This window comes from Eulemur rufifrons, chromosome 29, assembly GCF_041146395.1.
Source record: "Eulemur rufifrons isolate Redbay chromosome 29, OSU_ERuf_1, whole genome shotgun sequence".
Lineage (NCBI taxonomy): Eukaryota > Metazoa > Chordata > Mammalia > Primates > Lemuridae > Eulemur > Eulemur rufifrons.
The window spans coordinates 53,474,393-53,498,103 of NC_091011.1; the positions used below are offsets into that span (position 1 = coordinate 53,474,393).

Sequence of the window (23,711 nt, forward strand, 5' to 3'; positions counted from 1 at the left end):
CTTCATCGTTATCTTAGAGTGTACTTCTACTTATAAAAGGAATTCAACTGTAAAACATCCTCTGGCAAGTCCTTCAGGAGTTATTCTACAAGAAGGTATTGCTATCATAGGAGATAACAATCTCCTATCTCCTTTGATACAGAGATGTTAAAGATGTGTGTTATTGCCCCTGAAGACCTTCCAGTGGGGCAAGATTTGGAGATGGAAAACAGTGATATTGATGATCCTGACCTCACGTAGACCTAGGTTAATATGTGTGTTTGTGTCTTTGTTTTTAACAAAAAAGTTAAAAGATAAAATAATAAAAATAAAAAGTTTTAAAAATAGAAAAATAGCTCATAGGATAAGGATATAAAGAAAGAAAACATTCTTGTGTTTGTATTTTAAGCTAAATGTCATTATAAAAAAATCAAAAAGTTAAAAAAATCCAAAAGTTTATATAGTAAAAAAAGTTACCATAAGCTAAGGTTAATTTATTATTAAGGAAAAGAAATGTCAGTTTAGTGTAGCCTAAGTGTATAGTGCTTATAAAGTCTACAGCAGAGTACAGTCGTGTCCCAGACCTTCACATTCCCTCACCACTCATTCACTGTTCCGCATGCTCCATTCATGGTAAGTGCCCTATCCAGGTGTGCCTTTTTTCTTTTTTGTATTTTGTATTTTTACTGTACCTTTTCTATGTTTATATGTGTTCAGATATCCAAACACTTTCCACTGCATTACAGTTGCCTACAGTGTTCAGGACAGCAACATGCTGTACAGGAGCAATAGTCTGTACCACACAGCCTAGGTGTGTAGCAGGCTGTATCACCTGGGTTTGTGTAAGCACTCGCTACGATGTTTGCACAAGAACAGAATCACCTAATGACGCATTTCTCGGAGCAGATCCTTGTCATTAAGCCACACGACTGTACAAATATTTAGTATCTATTAGATTTTGTTAGTATTTTGCAGTTTCCAGAGAAATACATAATCAGCTTATACCTGTGATAACTATTTGATGACATTTGTGTGGCATTTAAGATATCATGTGAAAGGTTCTTTATCAGTCTCACAATTAAATTTAAATAAGCAATGTTGTGCTGGCACAGAAATGATTATTTGTGAGTCTACAATTTTGTAAAAAGATTGTTTGCAACCTGGAACCCCTATTCTCCCATAGAAAACTGTTCCAGTTTTCTTCCATATTCTCTGCTATGCGTTGTCATTATTATTTCTTTGGCACTCAAGTAGACAAAACATATTTGGGCAAAGTTTAGAGAAATATTTACTTTCAACATTCTATTCTATCAGGCAAAGTTCATACATATATTGTGGTCTAGCAATTGGAATATTTCACTGTCAAACTTTGTTTAATTTTGCAGTGAGAGAAAAAAAAAAAAACACAACACATTAAAGCCATAGCCATATACAGTGAAACAAGCAAAGAAAGGTTACAGTTTCTATGTTTCTGTTTGAGCCTTGTAAGACATTACATTTAAAATAAAGTACTATACAAAAAGTTCAGGGAAAATTTGACAAGGTAAATAGAAAAGGTACAGATTTAGGGTCACGGCAGTATCCGATATTCTTCAATTATTTTTAAAAAGACATTTTATGTTAACCAGCCAGTTAATTTTACCATATTATCATCTCCATGTGACCATGTTTGTTATGAAGTTTTGCTAGACTGAATAACCAAACCTTATATACATCACTGAATTAAAACCAGTACTCTACCCATTGCCATCTTGGGTTGGGTTTAGGAAAACACCCTGGCTAATCACAGAACATTCCAGTGGTTTCAGTTACAACCAAGATACTTTAACTTTCAGTGAAATCAAATCCCAATCAGAGTATAGAAAGAACAGTATTCTTTGGTAATAAAAATTCCCATTTTAAAGTTTTTAGTAAGTAATAAGAGGTGAAATAAAACTGGCATTGGTGTACTACTCTAGAAACGATTTTGAATTGCTATTAAATATTCAAATGACATTAAAGCACTAAGACACAAGCCTAATTCTAAATATGATTCAGAATCATAAACCTGAATTTGAATCATATTTACTATGTGATTCTGTACAAGTTGCTTAAAGTCAATTGAGCCTCAATTTCTTCATTTCCTAATGAAAATTGTGATTATGAACACTTCCTTTAAAATGTTTTTTAAAAGTTAAGATTGCTAGTAAATGGTGGCTATTGTTAACTTGTTATACAAATGAAAATCCCTTTTAAAATGCTTGAAGATTCCATATATACCTTATTTTCATAAAGATATTCATAAGATATAAAAGCATGGCTCATGCTGATTTTACTTTAACTACTCAGTTTGGGATTTTCTTTCCAGTTCCATCAAAGAGGGTTTTACTTTTGAGACAGTGCAGTATCAACATCAAGTTGCAGTGGATTTAAGACAGTGGGTTTTACTTGTGGTCCCATCAACTGCAGAGGATTGCAAGGCAGTTACATCGGTAACACATGCATTTTAAAGCCCATTTATGCAATGTTCCATGAACAGCTGAGCAAACAAATGAAAGAGTTTAATTTTCATTCAAATGTAAAACATAATTGATGCTTTCCAACATCTAGTCATATTAACTCATTCTAAAGGAGCGTCCTTGTGCTTAGCATCCAGTGAGCTGTGTCAGAATCCCCGGGGATCAGCAGGTTGAAAGCTTTGAAAGTGAGAAAGTTTAATAAGAACTAGATTAAAATATCTGAAAAAAATGGTAAATTGGAGTCATAGAAAATCTTCAAAAGATGCTAAGTTTTTAATTTCAATTTTACTCGAACACCAATTAAATTTGCAATTGAAACCAGTTTCATAAAAAAAAGGCCTGTGAAACTACATCTGTTTTAAATGGCAGTCATATTCACCACCAGCTATTTCTCAGGAAAAATATAGCTTATTTAAATGGATATCATCTTAATATATTGTCTATTAAAATTCAACCTCAGGCAGCATATAGCATGTCTTATTCCAAACTGTTATTAATTTTCTGGTCTAAATAATAAATAAGTTCCTTTAATTAAGGGTTCCTAGGATCTTAATTTAAGAATGTTGAAATCCTAATATAACATGTTGGAGTCTGGTGTGTATTAATGACTCCTTTATGTTTTACAACTTATATATGAAATAATTAATTTTCATTAGTCTTATGGATATTTGTTTTTGTATTGTCAATGAAAATGAAATGTATGAATATTAATGAGCTTCATTTTTCAAAAGAACTTAGAGATAGCTAACTTTCAGTTCAATTGCACTAGCTTCTCTGCTTAAGAAACTCTTTCCTTGAACTTTGACCATACAATGTATTTCATGAAAACTTGCATGACGTTAGCTGCTTACGTAACCACATAACTATTACTCATGTGCAACTGTTGGAATGGAAGAAGTTTCTGTGGAAAATTTTCCCAATTCTTCTAAATTTTCTGTTTTGGTTAATTGATTCCAATATTTTATAAACCTAAACACTATCTTCAGCTCTGTCTTTTAAAGCTAAATATCTGTGATAAATTAGACCCTTGGTTTTTGTGATTTGATACTACTAAATTCTAAAGATCTTATCTCTCTGTAGATAGAATTGGTAGACATTTCTTTCATCATAGTTGTCTTTATGATTGATAATTTCTATAGAAAATTATTATATTTAATAATTAATATCATTCATTTAAGCTATAAAAATGGAAAACTATGGAAAATCTCTAAATTATACCATTATATTAATGTACATTTTAAATCATTTGTCTCATTTATGTCTCAGACAGATTGCCTTAAATTTGTTCATAAAATCCTGTTCTCAGCTCAGCCATCAGGGTTTAAAGTGGAGACTTGCAATTCTGCAGCACATAGGGGATAATTAAAACCACAAGAATGGATGAGCTCACCAGGAAAAGAAGGTAGCATCCAAAGGGGAGTGGAAAGGAGTAGGCAGGGGAAAGCAAGCACGTTAGGAATGGCTGGAGGATGAGAAGAAGACTGTGATAAAGGCTATTATGAAATAGTCAGGAAAGAATTCCAAGGCATGAGGGAATATAACAGAAAAAGCAGTCAAGAAGAAATAAGTGGTCAATGGGGCCATATAAAGCAAAAAAGCCCAATAATAATATTTCAGACAGAAAAGTGTCCATTCAGCAAAACAGAGTTCATTGGTGATTTCTGCTTCTGGGGATAGCAGGCCACCTCTCTAGGGTAAGGGCTGGAGTCAGTGGATTGAAGGTAAAGACAGTGAGTACAGAATATTTAGAGTATTTTTGAAAAAATTCCAGCTAAGCTACAAGGGTCAGGGAAAGGCTTTTTAATAGGATGGTTATCTTTATCTTACACACAAATTCAGTAGAAGGAAGAGAGTATACTGGGGTAAGTTGAAGAGATAGGAGAGAAAGGGGGAAATTGGTAAAGAATTCATTCATTCATTTATTCATGCATGCATTTAACAATGACAACTTGCATATAGCAGGCATAATTCTAGGTGTTAGAGAAATGGCAGTGAACTAAACAGCCTAAATCCCTGTCCCAAATTGATGAGAACAGAGATTTAATAAGACACATGAGATGCCTCTGCTGCCTCCTCACATCCTGCCAGCCTCCCCTCTAATTCCCACCTGGAGTCTTACCTGTGCCCCAGGACTCCTCTGACAGGAGACCAAAAGACAAGCAAGAGTCCCAGCAGGGGGTATGCGAGATTGAACACCCCTGAGAGCATCCAATGAGTAATGGAATGAATAAATAATGTTTCTGGTACAGACCTCAGTGGACAATTTTGAAAGTCATTGTTTACTGTCCACAGATTTTTTTCTTAGTGGTGACTTCCATAACACACCTTTTTTTTTTACTTCTCCTTCCTCTCAATCCTCAATTCTTCACTTCTACTCTGTAGCTGCAAACAAGATCTTACTTCAGGTTTTGCTTTGAGATTTGTGGGGAACTCACGAGATATAAGATAACTTATATATACAATTTATTAATAATACATTATATTAATTAGCAAAGTATTAATTCATTATATATATCTCTCCAGTGACAAGCACTAAAGAGAAAATTTAAAGCAAGGAAATGAGATGGAATTTAGTGTGTGTGTTTGTGTACAGGAAAGAAGGAGGGAGAGGGAGAAAAGGAGGAGAGATTTGAATAAACACTATACACCAAGAACATTTATAAAGTGTCTGACATGTATTAACTCATTTAATCTTCTTGCCAACCCTATGAAGAAGGTAACATCACCTTCATTTTTCAAATGAAAATAATTCCAAAGAGTCTATATATTAAATACCTTATCTAATTACCATACTCCTGGCTGTGTTTGTGGTGTTAGTCACAATTTGAGTCCATGCAGTTTGGCTCCAGAGTCCACTCTTCACACTTTCTTCAGGACTCAGCTTCAGTCACCCACACAATGAGGCCTTTTAAGATCCTTCTTTCCATCCAAGCCTCTTTCTCATCACACCCCTCCGAGACCCACAGGAATCTCTGTCTTAGCAATGTGTTTGTCTTGGATGAAAGATATAAGCTGGAGCACAGTTCAATGAAAGTGAATCTAAAGTCTATAAACTAATGTGTTCAGGTGTATAGCCTTTTGGCGGTCTACATTCACCAAACAACAAGATTTATTTATGCAAGTCTATAATATATTCATGATAAACTCCAGATAGAACACTTAATGAAGTGCACTGGTGAGTGTTGCTGCCCTGGTTATTCTTTATGTTAACCTGTTGATAGATATCGAAGAGATTATATTCTCTGGCAAGGACCTGAGTGTAGGTCCTTGCACATTAAACAGTCTTTTTAATAATAATAAAGTAATCCAATCCCAACTGAACTCTTGCAGTCCTTGACAGCTGAAAACTGGCCTAATATTATCAGCTTTCATTGGTGTTGCTAGGAGCTGACTTGACACTCTCAGCTAAACCACAGTGTTCTCCAGTGAACATAATTTTCACAGAATACCAGCATCAGACAGGGCCACTCTGAGACCGCGGTGAATAAAGATAAAAGCAAGACCGTTCTATAATCATGTCTAAATAGACAAAAACATGAACATTGTCCAAACCACAAAAATGACCAAATATCTCCCTATCCTAACATGAGTGATTACTGTTTCTATACCAGTCACAGCTTTAGCCTCACTCTGTTATTCCCTCCTTCTAAATGATTTATGAAGATACCTAATCATAGAATTACCCCTGCTTTTTTACAGCATCCAATGGGGAACAAAGCCCTACTTCTTTGAATCTCGCTCCAATTACCTAACACAAGCACAAAACACGTCCTTTCCAATACTCTTACTGTGCAGTCCCATGTTCTCTCTTATATTGCAACAAGTGATAAACCCAACTTGCTCAACTACAGATACGTAAGCTGGTTGATATTGACAGGATCTTACTGTCTGCTCCACATATCTGACACTTATATATGCAGTTTCTTTCATGTGTATTATTTCTCAATTACATTACTTCTTGTAGGCACTGAAGTTCTCTCTCTGAAAACTTGTGTCTGTGCCTTGTGTTAATTAATGAATATGACTTTTCTAATTGACCAAACACTTTACATATTTCTTTTCTTCTTTAGGAACCAACTACCATTTCAGCAATGGAGCTTTCCACCAAACAGGTATTATCATTATGTATTATGTAGCCATATTCTATGTTTTGCTAATTTTGTGTTTCCAATAGATAGATCTGTTTATGATCTATCAAATTGTCCAGATTTGTTAACAACTGTACAAGAAAAGAAACCAAGAGAAAAGAAATATTCCTACAAGTTAGTAGACTAAAAACTAAAGATAATTTTCATTGCTCCCAAGTTTTTGATCAAGCTTTTCTGTATACTATAGACACATTTCCTGGATCATTATTTGTTGTAAATTTTCATTTAGCATTTCTTTTTTGGTGATTGTAATATAATTTACTCCAATACTCAATAATTATTTTCATCTTTTATGATTTTATTTATATGTATAGATTTATCTATGTAAATATACTTGAAAATCACTGGTGGATATTTCAGAATACAAAGAAGTTTATAATTTAATTTTACTTTGCAGATATAAACAAAATATGCTTTATGGACAAATAAAATTATTCACTGGGTATATATGTTTGGAGGATCTTGACTTAAAAGTTAATTTTACTTTTCCAGTAGCATTGTGTGCTAGAGAAAATAAAATGTCTTTCATTTTGGCTAAATATAAAAGGAAAGCAAAAAAAAAAATGGTCACTGCCAAATAATAAGTTCTAAAACTCCATGAATTCAAAGGTTAAGGGCAGCTTGTTAATAGTTTTTCCATTTATATCGAATGAAAGCTTTGGCAAGACACTTAAGAAAAGTGAATGACTTCTAAATGCTATAAGATATGTGCAAAACAAATATACTTTTAACTTCAAGTAAATTATCTTTTCTCTATAAATGTTACCTACACTTTCTATCCAGTGTATCAATGGTAACTTGAAAAAAAAAAAAAAAGGCAGAAAAAGCCAGGACGAAGTAAGGTGCACCTCACTCATCTGATTGCTGACTGCTGACTGTTTACATATTTTATCTCTGACTATGCTTTATCCCTTGAACAAGACCCTAATTACTGTGCCAATATAATTCAGCATGTACCCTTTCCACACAGATGTATCAAAATAGGTTGATAATCTCCAAGATATTTAGAGCAACTCAGAGTGCAGATATTATTGACCTGATACTGTTACCTTACACTTCATAAATATGTGTTCACCTGTTCTTGTAATCTAAAAATTGTCAGTGGTTGGCAAGGAAATCTGGGGATTTCCAGGATGGGAATTAGACTGAGAGATTCTTTCCCGTAATGATTTTCAAAATTATTTATTTCTTCTCTGCTAGGCCTCATAGCCAATCATAATTGCATTACCTCCACATCTAGTTTTGCAAAACATTACTTTCTGTTTGAGATTTTTTAAGGCTACCTAAAAGATTGCCTATTAACCCCACATTTCAGCAACAAACAAAAACAATCTATCAGTTCAAAATACCATGATAGCAGAAAGTAGCTCTAGCCTTCATCTTCTATTACTACAAGTTTGATTTCATTCAGATTATGACTCCATTTCATTCATATTTATGGGCATTTTAAAAGCGAGGTAGTAGTTTCAAGAGGGACAAGTAGTCTTGCGACTAATTTTCTGGATAAATGGACTCATCTCCTGCTTATGCTCTCAACTTGTTAAGGAGGATAGTGAGAAAGCCTGTGGTGATGTTAAATTGGGCAGAAAAAGCACATCAGGTTACTTACTAGTGACTGGATTATGCTCAATGGTGCCTGCAAGCCTACCCAATATTTCATTTGGAGAGCATAATTATTTTTGCACATCATTAATAATCGTGCAGCATCCTGGCAAAATGAAAATGACACTGAGTTGTATTTAATTTTTGGCATTTTGTCACACTTTAGGTTCATTAAAATAATTTTAGCTGATGTATATTTGGTTTTGTATTCTTTCCATTTATTATTTCTCTGTTTTCTCCTAAAGGAGTATGACAGGTTTAGATATTGTTATTTAGGTAACATTTTTCCTACTCAAATATCATATTCTTAAAAATATATAAATATGTATTTTTTTCATGTTTCTTAGAAGTTATTGACCAAACATAGAGCTCTTTTCAAAGTATGACTCACTTGATCAGTAGGTTTTATAAATAGTCACAATCACAATATACGGTTACCATATACACTATTGTCAATCATGTTTCTGGATATTACTACCCTGTTCTAACTAATTCCATTATGGTTTAAATATTATGTATTTGTTTTATTTTTTATCACATTGAAATTGCTTATCTTCAATAGAATCTAAGTTTATACTTTTTTTATTAAAAAAGGGCTGTTGGAAGAAAGAAATAAAGGATGAGGAGAGGAATAGCTTAACAATACTTCACCTTTTCCTCCCCGGGATTTTAACCATCATTTCTTAATTTGTCCTGGTTTATAGCTTAATTCAATATAATAAAAATTGAATATAGTAAAAACTTGAGCATTTAGTAAAATATAACTTCTTTTTTTTTTCCATTTAGTGAAATGGAATAGCAATATTCATCAAGATAAATGCTTCCACAATGGTTTAGTGTTTATTGTGTCACTTTTTCCTCATTTTCTTTTCTTATACTAAGTTATAAGTTGGTTAGATTTATTCACAGAAGTATACTCTACATAAACTCTCCTTATAACCTTATTAATTTCTTAGATTCTGATAGATACTTCACTCTGCATTCAATTTATCTAATTATCTATACAAGTAGTCCATATATGATAGCCTTTGAAAATGCAATTTTCATTATATCCATTGCTGACTATTAGACAATGTGTAATACTTAAAAAGCACACCACTGTTCAGAGACTGACTTGTCTGAAACTTAATTTTCTTTTATATACTAAAGAAATTAAAATACACTTTTGAAGTCTGTTCAGTGTACACTATTAAATGTTTCAATATTTACATAACTTTTATTTAAACCTGACTATAATTATTTAAAATTATCTAGAGCAAGAAAATGGAGCTCTGGTATCAATTATAGTAAATGTAGAAAATCACAAAATAATTTTATTTTTATTTCACTTTCTGGTAACATAAATTTGCAGCTAACATGTTACACTGGCTCAATTTTGTTAAAGGCATTGTGAAAGTTGTGCTGAAATCATGAATCAGTAGCTGCTAGAAAAAAAATGTTTTTAATCTTCCATATTCTGCCTAATTTAGTAACACCAGTTTCACTGAGGATAATGGCATTGTAGGATGTTTTATCTGACTGCATACTTTAAAGATCTGTTAAACATGCTTATTTTATGGAAAATGAAGTTAATTCTTAAACAAAATTATATGAATGGCTCCAAATTACACAGAGTTAATATATGGCATGACCTAGAATCCAGGTCCCTCGATGCCCAATACAGTGCTTTTCCCACAACACCTCAGCATTTGGTTTCTGGACTGCACCAGAGTATACTTGATTCCTATCTTTGCTAATCTTTCAAAAGGGAAATAATTTAATAGTTTTGCTTAAAATCATCTTCCTGAAGGTAGTGCAAGGGCAAGGCAGTCCTTGGCACTGAGCTGAAACTTTTTTCAAATGCAAGCACCAAAACCTTGCCCTTTCCCTTTTACAGAAGGGCCTATGAAGGGACCCAGGAGTCAGAAGCAAATGAGTCCTGCCTCAAGCCAATCTGGAACACATGCCAATGAATACATTTTGGTTAAACAATATTATAAACAGTAGAATTGAAAAAGTAAACTTGCTAAGAACAAAACTGTAGGTTTTTTCTTGTTGTATTACTATCTTTATCATCCCTTTGTTTTATACTTAATAGAAGACACCTATTTCAGTCAAATATTTAGAACTTGCTCTTTCTCCATTTTAAACTGTCATATTATCTACCAGGCATTCAAAGAAACTATCATAAGAAGATATATTTTTAAACCCGTAAATATACTTTATCTCTGTTAAGTTATATGTACATAAATGTTCTTTTTTTAAAAAGGGAGATTAAAAAAAAAAAAAAACAAGATAGTTCTTGCCCTAACAGTAAACTTTTCCCACAGCAACAGCTCTATATCGGTTCAACTTCTGGGGTCGCCCAGCTCCCTTTGCATCGATGTGACGTGTACGGCAAAGCCTGTGCCGAGTGCTGCCTCGCCAGAGACCCTTACTGCGCCTGGGACGGCTCTTCCTGCTCTCGCTATTTTCCCACTGCAAAGAGGTAGGAGAAATATTAAAAATAAAGAAAATATCCGCTAGTTACCTTACCTGATTCATTTTTGGAACTGCTTTCTTCAAATGATTACATCATCTTTTACTGATGAATAAAAAGAGGTTTGAGGGCAGGCAGTGAGGATTATTTTTTCCCCCTAAAATAGTCAAAACAGTTAGAAAAGTGTACAAAAGAAAGGGGTATTAAATGTAATAGAGCAGATGGTTTTACTAAATTACTGAAGGAAATTTGAGACAACACAATAAAATCCTTTAATGTTTACACTTGGAAATTACACACTTTTGCAACTTCATTTTACTTTGGGGGGAAACTGAGGGCCAAAGTCACAGAGAAAGTCATGAACAGAATCTTGACTGAGCTTTGTGACTTTGACCAAACTGTTCTGCTGTCCAAAAATGCTCTTCTGTTTCTACCAGCAACATTCTACCTTGTTTTTAAATTTTAATAAGGCAATTTATACCCTAGATGAACAGAAAATTCTCAGAGAAAGGAATTTATTTTTCTTTAAAGTCTTACAGAGTGCACAGGGACTCAATTATGAAAAGACAAGAAGAATTTATGTCTAGTTTTAAAAATATCACATTTTTGTATGTGATATATGTAATGTTGATTAACATCCCAAAATATATCTTTATTTGTTCCAAAAAAATTTAAATGCCACTCTGTTATCATAGTTGCAGTGTTTGAACTTGAAATACAAAACCATGTAATAAAATATCTGTCTTTCTATACATACACTTCATACATATATCTTAAGTATACTGTTGATAATATTTAGAAGTATTTTTTTGGACATGTTTGAATAAAGGTTGCTCAGATATACCCAGGAATTATATAAAACAATACATTCTTATGAAATATAACTGTAAGTTACTATATATGAGATTAAATGCATTAGAAATGTACATTTGATCATTTAATATAGTGTTATTTTCAGACGATGCAGTTACAATACGAAGTGAACTTGGTTTGCTTTTGCTTTAAAAAATAAAAAATAAAAATACTGCCTTCATTTGACAAAATAGCCATCTCAAGATATCCTCTACCACTCACTGAAGGCTACTTTTCTCTATTGATATTTGCCAGAGTTTAGGAAACGAGCAATGATTGATGAAAGTAATATACAGTATCTCATTAATATCAGCCTAAAGATTAATGGCATGTACGTAAACCTATTGAAACATAAAATAGAAACTAGCCTTATCAAAGCATTGCATTTTAAGAGCAATATAATCTTTTTATTATAGCTAATGTTTTCAAAGAATTTATGAATGTGGACTTTTCATAGCTAGTGAGGTATGTTCTACAACATTTGGATAATTTTAAAAGTTTGGAAAAAATATTAGGGGAAAGTAATGGCCCTAGTATCTACTTAAATTTTTTCATTACACACTTTAGATAATATTGACTGAGTGTAAGATCATCTACAGCTTAAGTCTATCATATAATCAGTATATGTGGATTAAAACACAATATCTTGTTAATAATATTAAATGGAAATGTAACTAATTCATACCATATAAAAAATGCTCATAATTTTCTTAAGCATTCAACATTCAGAATTGAGATAATGTGTTTAGATGACTTTCAGATATCCATTAATTTTGCTGGAATTTTAAATTTAAAATAAAAACTTAGTGTGGAGATAATGTCTTTGATTAAAGAAACTGTGGGTTGTTTAATAACAATATGAAATCTTTACAGCAATAAAATTAAATTATTTAAGATTAAAATTTTATGGTTCTAAACTAAACATTTAGCTCTAGAGGGTTATTAAGTTGCTTAAAAATACACAATTCATGTTTGAACTAAAAACAAGTATTATTTCTTTTCCATGTGAAAGTGTCTAAGATTGCCTAATTTAGTAATAATCCATTTGAATTCTAAGATTTTCTTTATAAGAAAAGAGAGTAAAAACTCATAACCACACCTATACTAATTGAAAACCTGTATATTATTATATATTTGAAAAGTGTTTATTGTACACCTGCGATTCAAGATTGAAAGAATTTTCATTAACACATTTTTGTTATGCCTTACAGATTTTACTTAATCCAGTTTCATGAGTCTGACACTCCATCTTTGAAAAGGATGTTTAGAGGCCTCAAGATTTATATATTCTTTGTGATGGCATTTTTCAAAAGCTTAAATGGCAGGGAAAAAATGCCTTCCCAAATGCTTTGTGGTTCGTGTTTCACAAGTTCTCTTGTTGGCTCAATTTTGAAATGTGCAACATCTGTTTGATAGTCTGACTAATTCTACAAATAGAAATCTATAAATACTTGAGACTTCTAAATTTATGAATACAGTAACAAATTCCATATTTGCAATTCTCAATGGCCTTTGTGAGAGCTCTTTTTAGGGATAGTAACTAATTTTGCAGCAAGACAATACCCATTAAAATAGCTGTGGAAAACAGTTGGGCAAGTGTCCCTCAATCTTTTCCAGTCTGTTACACATAGCCAATCTCCATTTTTAGCTTCGTCCTGGAACTACACATCTTTTTTGCACCACAATGGCTAGAGCCCACCTCCTCCTTCCCAGACAATCATTAATACAGCACAGAGAAAGGATGTCTAGAATCTACTGCAGCTAACATATGATCTGAGAGTAGAATGCAGACAAAATTTAATTTTCATTTTTATAAGCAAATTTGACTTTTCTCTTAGAAGTCCACTTCTTATCTCTCACTTCCTCCGACAAAAAGAGGCTTGTCCTTAAGTCCAACACTTGTTGGTTTTCTCCTTTTATTCACTACACAGGTAAATGGGTTTGCAATCATAGCCATATGATCAAAAAATAATTTAAAAAAAAAACAGTTGATGTAGCAACCAAAAAAAATAAATTTAAAAACTAACTTAAAAATAGAATTCCTAGCCTTAATGTTATAAAATGTAACAAAAGTCTATTTAAGGAATTAGGTACAAGAATTAAGAGAAAGAGAACATTCATGTGAATTTTAATTTTCAAGTTTACTCCCTTATTACTAATCAGAAGAAAAGTGTAATTCGTTTTATTGAAGAAGTGCATTATTATTCTAAATTCTGTGCTCTTTCCTCAGAATTTAAGCCTAGAGTTACTAGATGTTAGATTGTTATTGATTGACATCTGGCAGTGAAAAGCCATGAATTCTCTGTTATCCTATATTTTAGAATTTTAACATTGTTAGTACATTTGGATATTTGTTTCCTATTTTGATCATCTTGGAGATTACTCTTACAGGGATAATGAATTTCTTTTAAAAGTCTTTTCGTCGAATGTAGATGTATCTCCTCCTATAAGTTCCTAGAGTCTTTTGATATACATATTCTTGATTGCTCTTCCTTCTTATGACAAATTGCAAAGAGGGAAAATTGGGATATGATCATACCTTTTAAATGTGATTTTTTCAGACGCACAAGACGACAAGATATAAGAAATGGAGATCCACTGACACACTGTTCAGACTTACAGCACCATGGTAAGTCACATTTTTCATCTTTCAACCTGCTAAGACCAGGCTAAAATCATAGGCAATAATGCATATCTACACATGTGCGTACAGCGCACATCTTTCCCAGAATACGTAAAGAAATGCAGCTAAAGAGAAATATAATCTTGCAGAAAGAAAATCCTAAAGAACTAGATTATATTTTATTATCACAGGTATGATAAATTCAAGATTTTAGATGCATATGAGATTTAAAACTCAACTTTCTTACATTAACAGAAAGAAGACAGGGTTAAGTACATACTTTTGTATGTGGTAGCAACCTGCAAAAAGTACCAAAAAAATCCTCATTAAAATATATTAAAGAAGAAAATATAGTCTTAAAATAATTCATGCAAATTACTCATACACATGCTGATGATATAAACCCAGTGTTGTTATTGTGTTTCCTAGTCAAATAGAAGGTAATGCAAATGTTGTTATGCTGAAATACTAGTAGAATATTCCCTTAAACTGGGCATTTTGGCCCAAATTCATTTTTTGTTTCCTAAAAGATGTCAAGGCCTATTTAATATCAAAGTTGCTTATTAATGATAAAATATCAAGCAATCTTCATTTAAGATGCAGTAAAATTGTAGTACTATCTCTTTCACCTTCAACCACTTAAGGAAATAATAATGAGGTTATGCTTCCCTCTGCTGGGAAAAATTATCAATGACAACACTGCTAATGAGCAATTCATAGGTAAAACAGCTAAAATGTACAAAGTGAACATTGTAATTGACATAATTATCCTAGTAACTTTGTTGGTGCTTTTCACAATAATTCTAAAAGCAGTCTTAATTTTTTTATCAATTAACATGGTTTTGATTTACTAATTCTGTGTGTAGAATATTCATGTTCCATGCATGTTAAGAAAACACAGCCACAAATAGTACCCCAGTATACGTTCCAAATCCTAGCTATCTTTCTGAAGGGTTGGCTGGGAATGCCAATACCAAGAGACAGGTAACCATGAAAGAAGCCAATGTTTTGGACTCACTTTCCTTGTAGAATTTTCTCACCAAGGATTTTGCTATGTGTCAATATCCTCATTATAAATGAGAAAGAGACCACTGAGTGGGAGTAAATGTTATGACTGTTCCTTCATGAGTATTGTGCATTTATTAATATGCCCCCCTTAAATTTTTCAAATGGCATACTTCAATTGGACAAGAAAATATTTGCCAGTCTTCCATTAATCTATTTCATGTAAAAATATTGAATTATGATCAGCACCATTTCTGCAATGAAGTATTAAGGAGTAGTAACCCATTATATTAAAGAATCTATTTTCTTATGTGTGGAGAGTAAATGATAACAACTGGAAATAAAGAAATCAAGAGAATGTGACCAGAACTCATTTCCAATCATATTTTAATCTCAATATCAAAATGAACCTTGTTATCTTGCTCATTGTTATATCTCTAGATTTACAACAGGTACAACATTATGAATATTGTATATATTCAATAAATATTTGTTGAATGAATGATCTAAAAATTTCAAGTTATAATGTAGGTACTTGTCTTATTATTTCTGTTTTTCAGTAGAGACTTGAACTATATAACATCTATTAGTTTTTATAAAAAATTGAAATACATTGTTAACACCATTCATATTCAAAAATAAAATCTATCTTAAGAAATATAATTTTTAACCAATTGATTGACTAATAAATATTGATTATATACTATCATGTACATGTAGCATCATATATGTTTTGAAGATTGCTAGAAATTACATATATATATTTATATAATCTTACTGACACATCCATTTGTTTAGCAATCCAGTCCCTTTATAGATTTAGTTAACATTTCAAAACAATATTTTTGTTAGAGTTATAAGTATGTATACATAAAGGGAAAAACTGACCAAAAGAATATTTTTAAAAAGTAAGACTGTGAATAAATGAATATTGTTGGCCATTGAATTAATGGACTTTGGAAAGTGTTTCAGATTTTAAAAATTTTTTTGATAAAATTAGAACAGATAAAGCCTGTAAAAATTGGGCATATAGACTTGCATAACTATAGAAAGTAAAGTGACCATAAATAAATTCTTCTCCTGGTTTTTCAATCAGAATGCATACTGTAGGGCAAAAAGGGATAGCTGTAGTTCAATGATACAGGGTCTTTTTGTGTGTGGGTAAACAACTCTAAGTAGATGTTTATGATATATGGGAGGAAAGGATAAAATAGCCCAAGAAGCTCTGCATCAATAAAACATACCTTTTTTTGAAAGCCTCTTTATTCCTTGTTTGGTTGTGTTGCTAATTGACCAGACATAAAACACATACACCACAGATTATCGCGAATGTCAAATGTTTGGAAACTAAGTCAGGCATTCCCATTTGGCCAGGCTGAGTCTTACCATTAGGAATGAATCAGTAATTATTTTGGAATAGTTGATGTCAGTATTTGGAAGTAAAATGGGCAAGAATCCAGAGCCCAGCCCTATTAAATCATGTATGTTCTCTTGCTAATATCACTTCTCACATTGAATAAAATATATGTGCTCATATGGAAACATATAAAGATATGAGATGTTTTCACAGAAAGCTGCTAAGCAACATGAAGCCAAATTACACACTTCAGGATGATCAGTTCCAGCTGTAATGGTAAACATACTCTGTAACACTCTATATTTTACATATCCTGAGGTTTTAATAGAAAAACTATATGTAAAATATCTCAGAATTAAGGTGAGAGAAATTTCACTTTAGATGAAACCTTTAACGCTCATTCAGCACTATGCTCTCTTTCATATGAAGCAGCACAAGGGGTGAACTGGTCCAGGTTAAATAGAAAAATCCATCTCCACCTCCTCTTGATCCTAGCATGCTCTCCTCCATCACTGGTGGCTGTTTACCTAGAGAGCTTTTAGTATCAAGCCCTAAATATATATGTACTGGCAGATCTTTTCTTCCCACTCACACCTCAATACAGGATGCTAAAGAAAAATCTCAGGTTGTTTCCAATCTGTTCCCTTTGCTAAAATAATTGCTGTGTACAAAACTGGAGCTTGTCTGACTTTGCATTCAAGAAACTGGCCAAGTCAATTTAACTCTAAACTATCTCCCATTTCCCCTTTTTTACTAAACAGGAATGAGCCATAATATGATTTATGTGTCCAGAAAGGAAAAAGCTACACCATAAGTACCAATATTTTTTTTTAAATCATAACATCTTCTCAGATTTCTGGACCTTTGAAATATTTTATGTCCTATCTTCTAATTTAATGGCATCATTGAATTTCACTTCCTAATAGTTTTTTTGGCTGTTCTGCATCCATGCATTTCCTTTCTAGCATCACACAGTAAAATGTCCGTAGAATTTGATCTTCTTAATTATCTCCACAACCACCCATCTCAATTATTGCCTGGGTTGGCATCAAAATCATTCCAAAATTTCATAAAATATCTTTGGCAGTGCCATCTTTATAGTCTCCAAAGCTATAAATTTAGTATTTTGTAGCAGTGCTATTATGGTCTGTGCCTTAGCCTCTTCCAACTATGAATCTGAGCATTTAGCATTTAGTTCCAAGATTTGATAGATGAGCATGATGTAAGCTTCAAAAAAATCCCTAACTTTAATAAATTATCAAATTTCATCAAGTCTGAGAAGACACTGAATGTAAAATGCACCACTGTTTTACGTACTAAGATAAATTACCCAAGATGGACAATCTAATAGATAATCCTAGCATCAAACTAGGACACAAAATGACTCAGTATTAGTTTAAAGGAGAAATAAACTCCTATGCAGATGAAGATAGCAAGGAATATTGCCTGTTTCAATCATAATCATGGGTGGTGGAAAGTGGTAAAACACAAAAATACTCTTTGAAATTGAACTTAAACTTCATAAGTACCACTCCTGGGTGGCACTTACGAAGGTTTACTTTCTGAATTCACACAAACAAGAAAGAATTCTTTCTGGAAGAAAGCAAATTCAATTCAGATCAAGAGCAATTATAAGACACATTCTGATATCAGAGACATTAAAATATAAAGAAGCATGCATTCTAGAATCAAATCATTGCAGTGTTACCTTCTATGATTTTTATATGCCCTTTTTGAAACTATTTTCATTGGAGTAAATCAGTCATTGCAATATTTCTCTTTTGGTGTTACCTTGGGCAAAGAATTCAGTTATTCATATTATATGTATGCAAGGCACAGGCACAAATAACATGAATAAGAACAGGTTTGAAATATTTTATGCTACCTTTGTTCCTTACTAAAGTCTTTATGTATGTCATCAGAGATCACCTGTTCATACCCTTACAATTTAACTCTTGTAAACAGAGAGTTTTAAAGTATGCTTTATATTTTTAAATTCACATATTAAAATACAAGATGGTATTTTCATTATTGTTTATGGAAGGTTTCTGCTTTAGCAAATGGGTATTTTCCATCTCCCATCATATCTCTTGGGGAAAAGTAAATGAAACATTAAAGTCCATGTTTAAAGTAAACGTTCCTATGGTAATTTTGCTCTGGCATATAGATTATTTGTGCTTTCCTTGGTAATGCATTTGCTGCAAAATCATGAAAATAAAACATACCAGATGTTCCATATAGACTAAATAAATATTATAGTATATATCTTCATACTGGTACTGCTTTTTAAGTAAATGAGTTTCAGCCTGCCCTATACTAAGAAGCATTTCAGCCTATGACATCACAAGCTTAAATACAATGTTAAACATAACTATTCAAATGGGTTCATATTTAATGTCATATCACATCATTATCATATTTTAGATTAATTAATTCTAAAAATAAGATACTGATGACTTTTCCCAATAAAATAATTACCAGTGAGCAATAAAATTAAAATATCCTGGCCTCATCTGTCTGTTTATCCATCTACCTATCTATCAAATTTTAAACATAAATCCACAGGAATCTGTGGATTCAAGAAAGATTGGGAAGTACTTGAATTGTAAAATTCTAAATACTATATCCTGGTTGATAGTTACTTCCCAGCAACAAAGATAGACTTTAATTTAGGACATAAAACAATGTAGTTTAAAATTTAAACTGATTTTAATAAGTTGATTAATTACATGTTTAAAATTTCTCTAAGGTTTCATCAAATTTTTTTTGTAATTGGCAAGTAACATTCACTAAACTTTATATGTATTGGTCATATCTGTAGATGTATTAAGCACAAACGCACGTGCTTTATTACACATGCATGCATTCATTTCTTGGTACATGCATGCATGCATGCATGCCTGAAAACATACAATAAACATTTACAGAGAATCTAATTGGTATAAGCATCGTACTAAACATTGGAAAAACAGTGTATTAGGCCTTATCTTGATAAATAAACATGATCCCTATTACGTACTTCAGCGTATATTATAGAGTTTGTTTTAAGTGCACTACAATATATGAGACTATTAAACCACTTGTTAGCCATCTTCATACTCAGGTCCAAAATATACTGAATGTTAAGAAAAAATGATATTTTATTTTCATTTTTGAAAATTTTAAAATATTTTATGTTTTCCCGAGAGATATTGATTCATCCCATGACATGCCCTATCAGGTACTGCTACTGAAAGAGATGTTTTTCATCCACTTGAAATCAAATTATAGTCTTTTCTGTTGATAAATCATCTGTTGTAGTTCTGCAGAAAATCATCTAGAATCCAGTAAGGAAAACCTAAGTAATGCTTTTTTATACCTAAGTTACGAATTGCTACAATTTTCTATGTCACCAAGAATTCATAGGCAACATTTCCTTTCCTCCTTTACTTGACCTTTCACATTGAATATTATTGAGAAAAGTATTAAAATTACAATGTAAGGAAAACAATTAGAATTTTATTTTTCTTTATGTAGTCCAGCAACTAACTGTATTTTTTAAATAACTGAAGTAAAAATTTAAAATAATTTGCATCCTCTCCTCTCCTAAATTAAATTTTACTTTAGTATTTATAAAATTCAACTTTTAATAAAGGTAAAGAATATAAAAATTGATAACCAATCAAAGTTGAATTAATATATGGCTCACTACCTCATCCATCTCTGTCTTCTCTATATGACATCAAATTTCCCAAGATTGTTGCATTATTAACATTTCAATCTTGGGAGACATTTATGGGGTTAAAATGGAGAGTGAAATAAATGGAAAGCTGAAATGTGATGCCTTCTGTTTCTGCTATATTGGAAGAGAATCAAATGCTAAATAAGGCCTTTAGCAACATGATATTTCTGGCCAAATGATGGATATCATGACTTTTTTGTTGTTACAAAAGGAAGCAATTTATTTAACTTTTTTCTTTCCTCCCATTCTTTTTGGTTTATTAGCCTCATTTCATTTCCATAAATTATCCCACTAAAAGAGGAAATGATTAATTGAAGATTGCTTCCTTAAAAACATTATTTCTTGTCATTAACAGCTGCAACATAGTGTAACATTGTGTTATCCAAATACACTGTTGTCCTTTTAAAATAATTTTAACGTTTTGCTTTTCTCAATTATTTTGTTCTAACCATTCAGATAGTTGAACCCATGAGAATTCATTATGCCAAATTATCAAGGATACCGTTTCTGTCTACTGGTAATTTTCATGACAAAAGTTTGTATTCAAAGCAGTTGATTTCTACGAGTGAAATGTGTTTAAAAATGGTTTAGAGTGAGATTGCTTTATTTCTGGAAATCTAAAAAAATTACCTATGACCTGGACATCTTTTGTGGTATAGATCTCCCTGGAGATGTGAGACTATATTCATATGAATTCTCAAATCTCTTTGTCTTCTTATTATTCCATATTTGAAATTTTTGATTTTGGATATACTTGATTAGTAATCATCTGCTTCCCCCATATCTCAAATCACCTATTATAACATTATTAAACTTAACAAATTTTAAGAATCTGAAATTCTTATATCCACTAGCAGTTCAATAAAGTATTATATCATAATCAGGGTTATAAATGTTCATATATATATGTTCTTTTTGGTGAAACCTTTAATCATTTCTTTTATGTAATTATGTCTATGTCTTGAGGATATTAAAGTTACATGAGTTTTCAGGTTTCAAATTCAGTGTAGTTACCCAGATTTTCCATTCAGCAAATTTCAGCTAAGGGTTTATGTTTACCTTTCTGCCAGGATTATGAAACACAAAGTATGGGAGAAGATAACCACTTAACAATAATTGTAACAAATAAAACTACATGTATCTATCATACATAAGGAGATAATAAAAGAAATTTTTAGGAAGAATAAAAAAGGAAATAATTTCTGTGATGGTTGTAGGGAAGTAGGGTTGATGTTAGGAAGGAGAGTTCATAATTTGTCTTAGTATGGATTCTGAATAAATGACTTTAACTTTTAACTTAACAGTTGAAGCTATAATAACAATAATGTCACCTCATATGTTTATGACTATTACTGTGCCCACACGTACTATTTTGATATAGGTATGTTCTAAGAACAACAAAAAATATGTTAAAAGGTGTTATAAAAATTTTACATTGTCTAGAATTGCTAAATAACCTGTACAATATATTTAAAACAATTTGCAATTGTTTGAGTAAAAGAAAATAAGATAAAAATAACAACACTGCCCCATAGACAAAGCAAGTATACCGACAGAGAACAAAACCAGGCATGCAGCAAGAACATATTTACCAAGAAGTTATACAAGTAAAATATAAATTTATCTAACAGATTTTTGTCATTCAATGTAGAGAGGAAATACGGTCACATAGTTCATTAAACAGAAAAAAAAGAACCAATTTTTCAACAGAATCTCAAATTCCTAAAAACTAAGACCAAAAAGAAAAATTTAGCAAAGATGACCATAGTGAAAATACTGCAGTGCAATGAACATTATATTCAACGGTATTGTGACATAAATACAGTCAGTAACACCATAAAGTATTGCTTATAGGTTTCCTCAATATAGGCCAGGGGGACCTGACCAAACACAATTTAATAAAATCAATTATCTGACACAATTAACACAATATGTTCTATGTAAACTGCTCTCAGATCAACTGGTTTAATCCAGAGGGAAATTTTAGATTACTCTTACCCTGAATATGTAAGAATTCATATCCTTCAGGAAATCTATAATCAACAATATTTTCCCAGTGGGACTTTTGATTTATATTGGGTAACGGTTCAATATTATACTCTCTGAAAAGTATTTAGATTACAGCTATAGTATGCTGCCATTTACATGTAGAGCTATTTGCTTTAATAAATCATCAAACTGATAATATGTATTAGGGTGACTAGAACAAAGAACGATATAGTGTATATTTCAAAATAGCTAGAAGAGAAGTTTTGAATGTAGTCACCACAAAGAAATGATACATGCTTGGGTACTTATAAATATGGTTGGTACAAATATTGGGTACTTACAAATACCCTGAGTTGATAATCATACAATGTTTACATGTATTAAACATCACCCCATAAATATGTACAATTATTATGTATCAATTACAAATAAAAATAATTTAAAAATTTATAGTATGTTTGACATCCTAAGAAAAAGTGAGAAATCTAATAAGATTAGAAGGTAAAAATCAAAATATTATTTCTACTTACGAATTTTCTGGAGGAGGAGGAAGGGGGAAATAGAACACGTTGCTATTGGATCTCTGGTGTTTCCTATGTTGTGCAAAATGTATGCCAGCAATTGAGATAGAAGAGTCAGGAAAGGGGATGAATATTTATTGAGTGTCTCCTAATCATTATTTTAAAAAATATTTATTAGGTATTTGTTTATAAGGTGTCAGGTGATGAGAAATTAACAGAAAAAATGGTCACATTATTACATCTGAGCACCCAAATATATGGATGCTTAACTGAGGCCATTTTAAATGAAAATTCTGTTCTTAAAAGTTGCTTATGGTAGAAACAGTCTTTGGCAGAGGAATTAACAAATAACTGTATTCAATAGAAATCTACTTTTTTGTAATTATTGCTGATGGCAACAGAACCTAACAAAAATAAAATAGGAGAACTTAAACCAAAGAAATACAATAGTACTTCTGTATACTGGCTATGATTGATAGTTAATTTGACAAGACTTTTAGGTTCATTGGTTATTAGCTAGAAGATGTTTCTCTTCCTTTTTTTTTGGAAAAAAAGGGAGAAAGAAAGGGTCAACTTAAGGGGAGAATGAGACCTTAAGGTATTGGCTAGTGTAGTTATCAAAGCAAACTAACTAAAGACACCAATGAACCAAATTCACCACTTGTAGTTCTAATTTTACACAAGCGAGAATGTACCAAAATGCCACGTTTCTTGAAGAAGACCATGAAATATTGCTATATAAAACTAAAAACAACTTGGTATAAATTCTTTGCTAAACCAAATACCATCTTATGTTAAATTCTACTATAGAGAAGTATAAAATAAAATATTTTTAAATATAAGAAAACATTTACTATTAAGAGGATTAATTTTTATTTTTTTTTCTGCTATATTGGGAAAAGTTTGTCACCATTAGAGGATATATTGAAGAGAACATAAAAACTGAGCAAGTTACCCA

At 31.8% G+C, this 23,711-nt stretch overlaps 1 protein-coding gene across 1 annotated transcript in view; it reads left to right on the top strand.

Moving 5' to 3' along the window:
* Window positions 1–23,711, top strand: part of SEMA3A (semaphorin 3A) — a 205,498-nt gene that overhangs the window by 171,720 nt on the left and 10,067 nt on the right. The window contains exons 13-15 of the mRNA XM_069461990.1: window positions 6,548–6,589; window positions 10,537–10,694; window positions 14,099–14,166. Of these exons, the coding sequence (XP_069318091.1) occupies window positions 6,548–6,589; window positions 10,537–10,694; window positions 14,099–14,166 (268 nt within the window). The remainder of the gene's footprint in view (window positions 1–6,547; window positions 6,590–10,536; window positions 10,695–14,098; window positions 14,167–23,711) is intronic.